Genomic DNA, 11,782 nt, shown 5'->3' on the forward strand with positions numbered 1-11,782 from the left:
AATTATTTCATCAACAGTACAAACCCTCCATTCATTTGACAAGCAGCATCCCGACTGAGCGGATCATTTCTCGTCCTCCAGAGGCTCTCTTTATTAGTGGGTGTTTTGGGCCTCACACCTCATCCTCTTTCCCCTGACTAAGACTCCCCCAGCCCCCCCCCGCCCACTGTGTGGGAGTATTGCTCTATTATACTCCTGCGGTGCCTGAAGGCCAGGCTGGGCCACTCAGAGAGGAGGAGAGCTGTCAGGAGGACAAAACAAGCCCAAATGTCAGGAGCCACCAAGGCGTTTTCTCAAAGGTGTCGATTCTGTTTGTTACCGTAAAATTAAAAGCGCAGGGGAATAGGAGCATCTAACAATGGCCGCCGTACGTTGTTGTACGTTGGGTACAACAAACGAGCCGAGACGAATGAAAGGGGAGAAATTATGTCAACAGATATTGAGTTGTAACTGGTTTGGCAGGGTGCATTGGGACGGCCATTCGATACATTAATGGCAGTTATACACTTTCTAAAGAAAACCTACGGAAAAGTGAAATATGTGCAACACTGACCATAATGATGTCATAAGATACACGTACATTTTCTTTCTCTATTTTTTAATACGCCGGCATAAGGCATTACTTGTGACGGCCTCGTCACATAGAGAAAGTATATTTTTTCATAATCAGTCCCTCCTCCACGCCGAAAACAATATTGTTCCTCCCTCACATCGCCATGACAACCTAAAATACCCCCCCCCCCTCCCCTTTATGTGCACCTTTACCTCCACGTTTCCTCCCACAGTTCCAATCACCATTCCCCTCGCCCACACACACACACACACACACACACACACACACACACACACACACACACACACACACACACACACACACACACACACATACACACCCACACACACAAGCCTACAGTAGTAAACAATGCAGGGCTGACAGCATTTGCCCGGCGGGGGGTTGAGATGGGTGACGTTTGGGGGGGGGGGGTCAAAGTTGTGGACGTGTGCTGACGGTCAGCACATCGCAAAGCTCCAGGGGGGGGGGTAGGGCATCAGGGCCGGGCTGGGGGGGGGGGGGGGTCGCGTGGTGCTACACAAACAGGCAAAGTTTGTGCGTGTGTGTATGTGTGTGTGTGTGTGTGTGTGTGTGTGTGTGTGTGCGGGAGAGAGAGAGAGAGAGAGAGAGAGAGAGAGAGAGAGAGAGAGAGAGAGAGAGAGAGAGAGAGAGAGAGAGAGAGAGAGGAGAGAGAGAGAGAGAGAGAGAGAGAGAGAGAGAGAGAGAGAGTGTGCAGACATGCATTGTGTGTGTGTGTGTGTTTGTGCATGTGTGTGTATGTGTGTTTGAGAGAGAAAAAGAGAGTGTGTGTGTTATTCTGGCTGGATGTATCTCTGTAGCATTGTAGCAAATAGGCTGAGTGTGATCCGGTGGATCGCTGAAGGACAATAGCTAACTAATCCATCCCGCGGAAGGCCTTTCTATGGAATCAGCCTGGTGGGGGAGAACTATCATCTCCTTCGAAATAAATGTCCCATTTAGCACCAGTTGCTATTTTCATTGCCGATTTTCGACATCAATTCTTTCGGGGTCAATCTGAAGCACGTTGGACAACATCCACCTCTTCACGTCTCCACACACCAACGCATGGTAATGCTGCTGCTATAGATGGAGCAGAGAGTGATGTGGTGGATGTCCAGTGGGGACGTATGTGAACGTCGTGCAGCATACAGCAAAACACAGATCGTAAGAGCATGCCACAAAAATAAGTTGAAACTGAGGCTACTTTTGCAATTGCAAATAGCTATTTGCTAGTGCATATTATATATTGCATATTGCTATTGTTTTTATATGGACTCTAACAGGCTTGTATTCTTCATTATTAATTCATTATCACACTTGTATTTAAGAACTTCTCCGAGTTTTCTTGCAATACCCTAACTGCTGGACTTTACCACCACTTAAAAAATAAAAACCTTTGTTGTTTTTTCAACTTGGTCATGCAGCACTGATAATTTCTCTGGTAACTCCATCATTGATTTTTTCTGCTTTTATTGGCCTTACTTGGTTCTCACTGTGAAATAAAAGCTAACTGAATAATCATAGATGAACTGTGCCCTGCATATTGATGAATGTCGTCAAACCCTTCTGGAGAAGTCATCGATACAGCCCTCAGTAATAGGATACTTTTTTAACTTTGGTCTAACTTTCGCATGTCCCAGAGTCATGTGTTTCCTGTGTCTTCTGTTTCTATTCCTGATACAATGGTTTTGCTTTCCAGGGCAAACAAAGTTGTTACCCTATCCGTCTGTCTACTGTACAAACACACTCTGGTACATAGTGCTGCTGTGATCCATCTCAGTGTTTCATTTATAGTGCGCCGTTCTTAAATGCCTTGCATAGATCATGTTGCGACCTCCTTAAACAACAGTGAACGCTATAGGCAGATGCATTTGTTTATTCAAATGACTGAAACCAACTCTTATGGTGAAGGGAAGAGATGAAAGAGGGAGAGTGAATGAGAAAGTCGGGCAGAGTAAAAGAGTGATCGAGAGAAAGTGAGAGGGATCGGGATTGTATAAGAAAGACCGAAAGACAGACTGTGAGAGAGAGAAAGAGAGATAGAGAGATTTATAGACAGATTGACAGACAGATTGAAGACAGTGTAAGACCGAACGCACACACAGACACACAGAGACAGACAGAGAGATAGATTGATTGATTTCACAGACAGACAGCGAGTGACAGACACACAGAGGCAGATAGAGAGATTAAGAGAAAAAGAGAGATAGAGAGATTGAGAGCGATTCACAGACAGAAAGCGAGCAATAGGACCACAGGCAGGCAGAGAGATAGAGAGAGACTCACAGACAGAAAGCAAGGGATGGGCACACAGAGGCAGACAGCGTGGTAGGGTGAGAGCGAGAGCCAGAAGGACGGAGGAACAAAGGAATGTCGCCCTCAGGTTTACTTTCCCGCTCTCTCAGTTTACACAGCGAACGGCGGTTAGCCTCGTCTGGTCTTTAAAAACGCTATTCACGTCTCTATAGCGATGGAATTCACTGTTTGGGACCCGTGGCCATGGATACCAGGGGTTTAGGAGAGGGGCCCTTAGCCCCATATCCTTGTAGTGCTGGTGATATCTGAGCTCCTCTTTACCTCGGACAACTAGCTACGAGGGCTAAGTGGTTTTCTCGTTGGAGTCCATTTGGGAAACACTTGAGTGCACAGGGAGGGCTCTAGATGTTTAGGACGGTAAAAAACATCTTACACTTTATGGTTGGTCAGGTTATTTTACCATTCAAATCCTTTGTTATTGTGTCACAGCTGTTGGCTGATTCCCTTTCAAAGAGTTCAAATCTTTTTAAAACGGCTAGGCGGATGAGAAGGATCAGGTGATTGATGGTTGGGGTGACATTATATTTACGGTGGTTTAATATTTCCGGCATATGAGACATACAGTATTGTGGGGCGACTCATAGGCCTAGGGGTTGCTGAGAGAAAACACATCATATAGTTATGATCTCATATATCCTGTGCCTTTCTGACCATGAATCTGAACATGTGTGTGTGAGTGGGTCTGGGTTTTTGGACCAGGATGTATCATAATATACTCATCATGATCATCAATAGCATCAGAAGTCTCAGAGTGTGTGTGAGGGGTTTGGGTTTTTGTTCCAGGATGTATTATAATACAATCATGATCATCAATAGCATCAGAAGTCTCAGAGTGTGTGTGAGGGGTTTGGGTTTTTGTTCCAGGATGTATTATAATACAATCATGATCATCAATAGGATCTGAAGTCTCAGAGTGTGTGTGAGGGGGTTTGGGTTGTTGGATGGATTATATTCGGCCGATAGGACCAGACTGCAGTCGTGTCCTCGTGTCAGTTAGTCATCTTGTCCGCCCCTGTTTAAATCAGGAGTGGACTGAGTCAGGGGCCTCCGAGAGATCGTTGACACGGACGTGTGATGTCACTTCCTCTCAACTGCCGTTTGTCGTCCTGGGCGGGGTCGGCGCTGAGGCCCAGAATGCAACAGTATTAACGGAGACGGGGAGGAAGAGGACAAGACAGACAGTGATGGGACGGAGTAACGGAAGATAAGAAAGAAGAGCTGAGGGAAGAAAAACATACAATGGTAGTAAAGAAAAATAAATACAGAAGGAAAAGAGAAAGATAGAAGGAATTAAAGAAAGACAGAATGATATGACAAAAATATGATAGAATGAAAGAACTGAGGAAAGAAAGACACAAAGGAAATAAAGAAAAATAAAGATAAAAGGAAACAAAGAAAGATAGAGAGAAAGAGAGAATGAGTGACATGAAAAAAATTTGAAAGTATGAAAGAAAGGAAGCCTTCAAATGGAAAGACAGAAACAGAGAAGGAAAGTAGGAAAGACAGACAGCCAGTCAGCCAGAGGCACCCAGATAAACATAGATAAACATCACAGATAAGAGACGGGAAGACAGCCTGAAAGGGGGCAGACAGACAGACAGATCAGCCTGTGATTCGTCTGCCAACATGTAGTCTAACTCTCACACAGAGTGACTCATAGCAAAGTAAGACTGGAGGACTGGGGGGAGATGACCTCCCCACTGCCCAAGGTCATCCAGACCCCCCCCCCCCCCCCCCCCCCTTACCCTTTCTTCTCATCCACATCACTTATTCTCTTCTTCCGTCTGAGAGAGCAAATGATTTTCTTGTTGCAACGCTGAACCATTTTCCTTTGTTAAAACGTCTGGATGCTTGTGTGTGATTATTTTTCATAATTTATCACGTAACTTCATTGACAAAAGGCTATGACAAAATCCACAAACGATATGGATCGACCAGCCAAGGGGCCTCAGACGATGGCAGAGAATCCTTTCCTCACCTACGTTTAAATAGTTCCTCATTAGGAAAGCTGAACGACGGGAAAACAACAGCAGAAGCTAATGATACAGCATGTCCACAGAAATGTCTACGGGTCTCTTAATGGCGCACTGGTAAGAATATAGGGCCGGTGACATTTAAAAATAGCAAGTCATTAGGATTGTTTCTGTGCGTGCGTTTTTGCGTGTGTGACCGTGTGTTACTCTGTGTGTGAGCTGAAGCCAGAAGGAATTATAAATGTCACATATTCTGTTATTGTTACTCTTTATATATATTTTAAATATATAATCTTATTGGTACCCTTTGGCCAATCTTCACGCCAGTTCTGAGATAAGTGACTCCCATATATATCTACATATATATATATATATATATATATATATATATATATATATATATATATATATATATATATATATGCACACGTATTGGATCTCTATCCCTGTTACACTATCTGTTATACTTATTCTCTCTGTCTCTGTCTCTGTCTCTGACTCTCTCTCTCTCTCTCTCTCTCTCTCTCTCTCTCTCTCTCTCTCTCTCTCTGTCTCTCTCTCTCTCCCTCCGTCCCCTCTCTCTCTTTTGCAGTTATTTATTCAGAGTATCATCCAATCAGACAAGTTTGTGTAATTGGCCGTGTCCTTGCATTCTATTGGTTCAATGCAATCTGACATAATGCTGTCTACGTGTGTGTGTGTGTGTGTGTGTGTGTGTGTGTGTGTGTGTGTGTGTGTGTGTGTGTGTGTGTGTGTGTGTGTGTGTGTGTGTTTGTCTGTGAGTGTGTGTGTGTTTGTGTGCGTGTGTTTGTGTGTGTGTGTGTCTGTGAGTGTTTGTGTGCGTGTGTGTGTGTGTGGTTTGTGTTTTCATTAACATGACTCTGATGTATTACTGTGGGATGAGGTTCATGCAGTTGTGTGTTTAATGTTTGATTATGTGTGTGTGTGTGTGTGTGTGTGTGTGTGTGTGGTTTGAAGTGTGGTTACACACACACAGGCACACAAATAAATACTTTACTGCACACACGCTCTCTAATAGAAGCATCTTAATGTGTTTCTTTTCTTTTTATGAGTAAATCAATCTCTATAAATTGTACTCTGTTTTTATGTGTGTGTGTGTGTGTGTGTGTGTGTGTGTGTGTGTGTGTGTGTGTGTGTGTGTGTGTGTGTGTGTCTGTGTGTGTCTGAGTGTGTGTATATAAATGCATGTGTGTGTACTGCTGATTCAGTAGTGTGATTACATCCAGCGTGCCGCACTCGCATGCAGTATGTTTGGAGGCACGCACAACGCAAGGCATCATGGGTAATATGACAGCAATTTGCACGTGCTGCTCTCTAGGCTTCTGGCCGTGTCTCTTTGACACATCCCATAATATACGACATGCAGCCGTGCTCCTCGATTACCCCAGGGTGGTAATAATCCATTGAGACATACATTATGTATCACATATTTACCTCTCTCTCTCTCTCTCTCTCTCTCTCTCTCTCTCTCTCTCTCTCTCTCTCTCTCTCTCTCTCCCCATCTCTCTTGTATTCTATACATCTCTCTCTGATTGTGTTTGCCGCTCTCCCTCTCTCTTCCATTTTTTGCATTGTATCTACCGCTTGTATCTCCCTCTTTTATTGTGTATACCTCTCTCTCTTTCTCCCCCCTTTTTGGGTCTCTCTGTTACTTGTGTCTACCTCTCTCCCCCCTCACTATTACTGTGTGCTAAAGGTGTAGATCTCTCTCTCCCCTATCTTTCTCTTCCGCTCCCCTATACCTCTCTCTTTCCCTCTCTTTTTGTCTCTCTCTGTTACTTGTGTCTCCCGCTGTCTCTCTCTCTCTCTCTCTCTCTCTCTCTCTCCCTCTCCCTCTCCCTCTCCCTCTCCCTCTCCCCTCTCTCTCTCTCTCTCTCTCTCTCTCTCTCTCTCTCTCTCTCTCTCTCTCTCTCTCTCTCTCTCTCTCTCTTTTTGTCTCGGTTACTTATGTCTACCTCTCTCTCCCTCTCTCTCTTTGATTGCGTGACAAAAGTGTGCATCTCTCTCTCCCCCTTTCTCTCTCTTCCTCTCCCTTTCTCCCCTATACCTCTCCTTTTTCCTCTCTCTTTTTGTCTCGGTTACTTTTGTCCACCTCTCTCATTGATTGTGAGACTAATGTGTAAATCTGCCCCTCCCTCTCTCTCTCCCTCTCTCCCCTCTCCCTCTCTCTCTCTCTCCCTCTCTCTCCCCTCCCCTCTTCTCCCCTCTCTCTCCCACAGCTACCCGACGGCCGTGGATGCGCTGCACGCCCCCGCGTCGAACCGTACGTCCTGAACTCCGAGCGTAGAGGAAGCCTTCGCCGTCCCGGGAGAGAAAGCTTGTGATTGGCTGTCGGGCAGACATGGGCAGGAAGTGGGCGTCGGGCGTCGGCCCCTGGCTGACGATGCTCCTCGTTCACCTGACGTCCGCGCTGGAAGTGCCGCTGGATCGTAAGTCCGATCTATTTATATATGTGTAGACCGTTGCCACGCGTTACGCAGAGTCAGCGTATGTAGGTCACAGCACTTCTTCAGTTGTTTTTTTTTGAGAAATATATTTAATATGTTTTTAACACACAGACTTATACAATTATGCACATAGAAAACAAATGAGTACAAGCAAATAATAATAATAATAAAAAATACATACTGTCTATATAATTACAACCTGCATTTCCTATATTGAAACTTCCTCAGTTCGATTCTTTTGGAGAAAGAATTTATCGTAACTTTAATGTTTCTCTGAAAATTCTTGAGATATTTTACTGATTAAACATCTGTACCTGTAACCGTTTATTAATTATATCTTAGACTACTCAATTGATAAGACGAGATGAGTGATCATGAGAATTTTCTTGTTCTCAAATATGCCAGTTATTTTGGTTCTTTCTCTTTGTTATACACAAAATAATTCTCATTACATGATCTGTTACTTGATAACTTGTTATGGCGAAAAGGGTTGAATATTTTAGATTCAATCCCGGAATTGTGTTTATACGTTCAAGTTTATTTCAAACATGAGTTAAATGGTGTAGAGTTGACTAAGAATGTTCTTGTGTAAAACAGTAAAGGTGAACTAAAATGTCATATAGTTGGGATTACAGAACAACAACAAGCACAATAGGTCTCTATGTATGGAGTAACCTTAACATTGTGAGGTTTATGAGGATTGAAATGCAAAAATAGCTCTTCCGCTGTCACCATGGGTATCCATCCTGTTTTCCGGATGATTTAACGCAAATATTCTGTTTTGCATGTGTAAAGCATGAGGTTTCCCTAATGATAAAACATTTTCTCATTGGTGGGTGGATGCATCTTAGCATGGAATTGTTCTCGGGGCTTCCAAATAATGTGCCTCTCAATTACCATAAGTGTTTCTATCTTTGGTCAAATGCTAACGTCTCCCAAGTCCTTGTCTGGCATCCATTACTCTTGCCTCATCCAATATAAGCCATTGAAGTGTTTCTGCTGAAATTTGACAAATGCGCTAGTGCCTGGGAGTCGCTAGTGGTTGACCTTCTCTTCTTACCTGCAAGTGAGCTTGTTTCAATCTAACCTTTCACCCCTCTTCCCAACAACCTTGTAAATGTGGTACGGTGTACCATGGTGGACAAAACACAAAAGCTAAAGTACTGGAAGGATGTAAGTTGGCACACAAACGTCCATCGTGACTGCAAGTGTGAGGTTGTTCTCTGCTGTGTTCAATTCGTTCAGGTGTTTTCTGTTCATTTTGGTTTGGTTTTGCAGTGATGCTAAACTTGCATGTGGTTGTTGTGATTGTGAGTATACATGCCCGTGGGTGACTTGCTTGCTAACAGTGTTTGCTAAGCTAACACCGTTTTGAAACACTGTCGAGACCTAACACCACTGATTGCATGTCTGATGCCGTCTCTATGTTCTATAAGTGTGGACGGATTGAGATATCTCCTGCCATACCATCTGCTTTTTTGTGTTTTTGTGGTATGTGCGGTGCTGTGTAAGTATTGCCTTGTGTTGGTGTGTGTGTGTGTGTGTGTGTGTGTGTGTGTGTGTGTGTGTGTGTGTGTGTGTGTGTGTGTGTGTGTGTGTGTGTGTGTGTGTGTGTGTGTGGGGGTGTTTGTGTGTGTGTGTACTATGTATGTATGTATGTATGAATGTCTGTGTGTGAGAGTCTGTGCATATGCGTCTGAGTGTGTCAGTGTGTGTATGTTTGGGTGAGAGTGTGTGTGTGTGTGTGTGTGTGTGTGTGTGTGTGTGTGTGTGTGTGTATATGACTGTGAGTGTGTGTTGTGTGTGTGTTTGTGTGTGTGTGTTTATGTGTATAATATGTATATGACTTTGTGTGTGTGTGTGTGTGTGTGTGTATGTGTGTGTGTATGTGTATATGACTATGAGTGTGTGTGTGTGTGTGTGTGTGTGTGTGTGTGTGTGTGTGTGTGTGTGTGTGTGTTTGTGTATGTGTGTGACCGTGAGCGTGTCATTAAGGTGTGCCTGAGTCTCTGTGCATGTGAACGGCGCGACTATGTCCATGTATAACACAACACACGAGCTGGAGCTCATCCCCTTCTCCGTGTCCCCCCAGTGCCACAGCCCCCCACCATAACGCTGCAGTCGCCCAAAGATTACATCTTCGACCCCCGGGAAAACATCGTCATCATCTGTGAGGCCAAGGGGAAGCCTCACCCAAGGTGAGAGAGAGAGAGAGAGAGAGAGTGAGAGAGAGAGAGAGAGAGAGAGAGAGAGAGAGAGAGAGAGAGTGAGAGAGAGAGAGAGAGAGAGAGAGAGAGAGAGAGTGAGAGTGAGAGTGAGAGTGAGAGTGAGAGTGGGAGAGAGAGAGAGAGAGGGGTCTCCCCCTCTTCTACAACTGTTGACTTTCATAGCTCTCATCGCTCCCCACTTCTGACAACTGACTTTGTTCGCTGAGCTGTGAGCGGGTAAACAGCTGGAAATATATCTCACGTCCCTGATCTGAAATGGAGATAAAAAATAGATGAACTATGATTCCAAACGAGGAAGGAACTAGGAACCAGCAAACATATTTTTCCTTATCCATCCTCTTCATCTCCTGCGCTCTCCACTTCTAACAAATGACTTTGTCCTCCAGTGGAAGAAATGAGAGAGAAAAGTGTAATTTCTTTCTTAAAAGGGATATTTTAAGGAGGGGGAAAAAAATTATGGAGGCAGGGAGGGAGGGAAGGAGATAGGTAGTGAGATAGGGAAAGATGAAAGGAAGCATAATGGGATCAGTCTCAAATAAAGACGGAAAGAAAGAAGGAAAGGAAGGAATCTATCCTCCTTATCTGCTTGTTTCATCGCGTTCCAGCGACTTCTACAACTTCCATTGTTCCCTCACTAGCGGCGGCAAAGATTTATTCTCGAAGACGTAGACGGACAGTAGACGTTTGTAAGGAGGAGGGAAACGTTGTTGTTGTCGTTTTGGTTTGAGCTGGGATGCCGGAGGGTTCCTGAACCCGGAGCGCCGTTACACAACGGGTCACCGTGGAAAGCGTCGCTACGGAGACAGTCGCCGTGGAAACCCTCGACGATGGTTCTGTGGTCCCGCTACGGCCCTAGAGTTGATCAGACATTCCGCGATGCATGCTATGGATTACCCTGGATAGAGGTTTTGAAGTGCAGATCCATAATTGTTGCCCTGTAACACTTAAAACCCTTGAACCTTTTTTGGCCTTGGGTCGAATCCCCAGTGTCCACGGTGAAACCGTAGCACGTCCCAGAGAAAGGATGTCCTGACCCTGACCCTGCTCCCTAATGACATGTGTCTGAATGTACGACACCGATAGGACACTCAGCATAGCGGTGTGTGTTTGACCCCCAGTCCAAAGGTTCGGAACCCCAATGTCCACATGCCTGGCTCTATCCTGCTCGTTGAGGACGTGCGTCTGAAGGAAGTCCTTCAGATGACAGCATCTGGCGAATCACAGGGTTCAAAACGGGACTTTTCATGTTACGTATTTGAATAATAAGTGCAGTATATAATGATAACACTATTGACGCATATTTTTGCCATTAAATACGGACTCCAATTCATTATGGGTACCACGTTAAATACCCGAGATGGTTTACCTTTCTCTTCAATACAGTATTTATATTGTTAGTGTTACGTTCTTCATCGACACAACTCACTCGTGGGACGCAACCCATTGATGGATAGCCTCTTTTCTGAATGAATGTCGAAGTTGCCAAATATTTTCTGTCCAAATACACATGAACACACGTTAATTAGAAAAAAATACTTTTGTATTATTATTTGTTTTAATATAATTTAGTGTTTGTCTGTGTACATACATCCACATAACTACATGACCAAACCGTTACGGCCACTGTCTCCGGCCTCCTCCTCCTCCTCCTCCTCCTCCTCCTCCTCCTCCTCCCCGACCCCAGCTTCTCCTGGACCAGGAACGGCTCTCACTTCGACGTGGACGTGGACTCCAAGGTGCTGATGAAGCCCGGCTCGGGGACGCTGGTCATCGACATCAGTGGAGAGAAGGCGGAGGCCTACGAGGCCACCTATCAGTGCCTGGCTCACAACGAGCACGGCACCGCCCTGTCCAATGACATCGTCGTGCGGCAGTCCAGTGAGTCAACCTTTTTCTAAATTAAATTGACCATCATTTTGGCAGCAGTTTGTTATCTAAGTGTTTTGTTGCACCGTCAATAATACGATAATTCTTTGTATTCTGTCTGACTCAGTGAAATAACGTTTTTCTGATATTGTTTAGCAAATTACCGTGGACTATAATTAATTATTTACTAATATTTTAATTTTTTGATATTTACTAGATTGTTAATTGTTCACAGACTTTTAGGCTATATATGTGGTTTATATTTTGTCCTATATTAAATATAAACCGACGCCCTTAAACATATTTTAATCTCACTCTCATCAAATCAAAGCAGAAATATAGACAAGACCAGGTTCT

The 11,782-nt window shown here is 44.4% G+C and overlaps 1 protein-coding gene across 1 annotated transcript in view; it reads left to right on the plus strand.

Annotated features, from left to right (window-relative positions):
- Positions 1-11,782, plus strand: part of LOC130372886 (neuronal cell adhesion molecule-like) — a 56,555-nt gene that overhangs the window by 30,704 nt on the left and 14,069 nt on the right. Inside the window, 5 exon segments of the mRNA XM_056579047.1 lie at positions 7,104-7,313; positions 8,487-8,504; positions 9,424-9,529; positions 11,244-11,473; positions 11,476-11,519. Coding sequence (XP_056435022.1) covers positions 7,226-7,313; positions 8,487-8,504; positions 9,424-9,529; positions 11,244-11,473; positions 11,476-11,519 — 486 coding nt within the window. The 5' untranslated portion in view covers positions 7,104-7,225.

Source organism: Gadus chalcogrammus, chromosome 19 (assembly GCF_026213295.1).
Source record: "Gadus chalcogrammus isolate NIFS_2021 chromosome 19, NIFS_Gcha_1.0, whole genome shotgun sequence".
NCBI classification, from domain to species: domain Eukaryota; kingdom Metazoa; phylum Chordata; class Actinopteri; order Gadiformes; family Gadidae; genus Gadus; species Gadus chalcogrammus.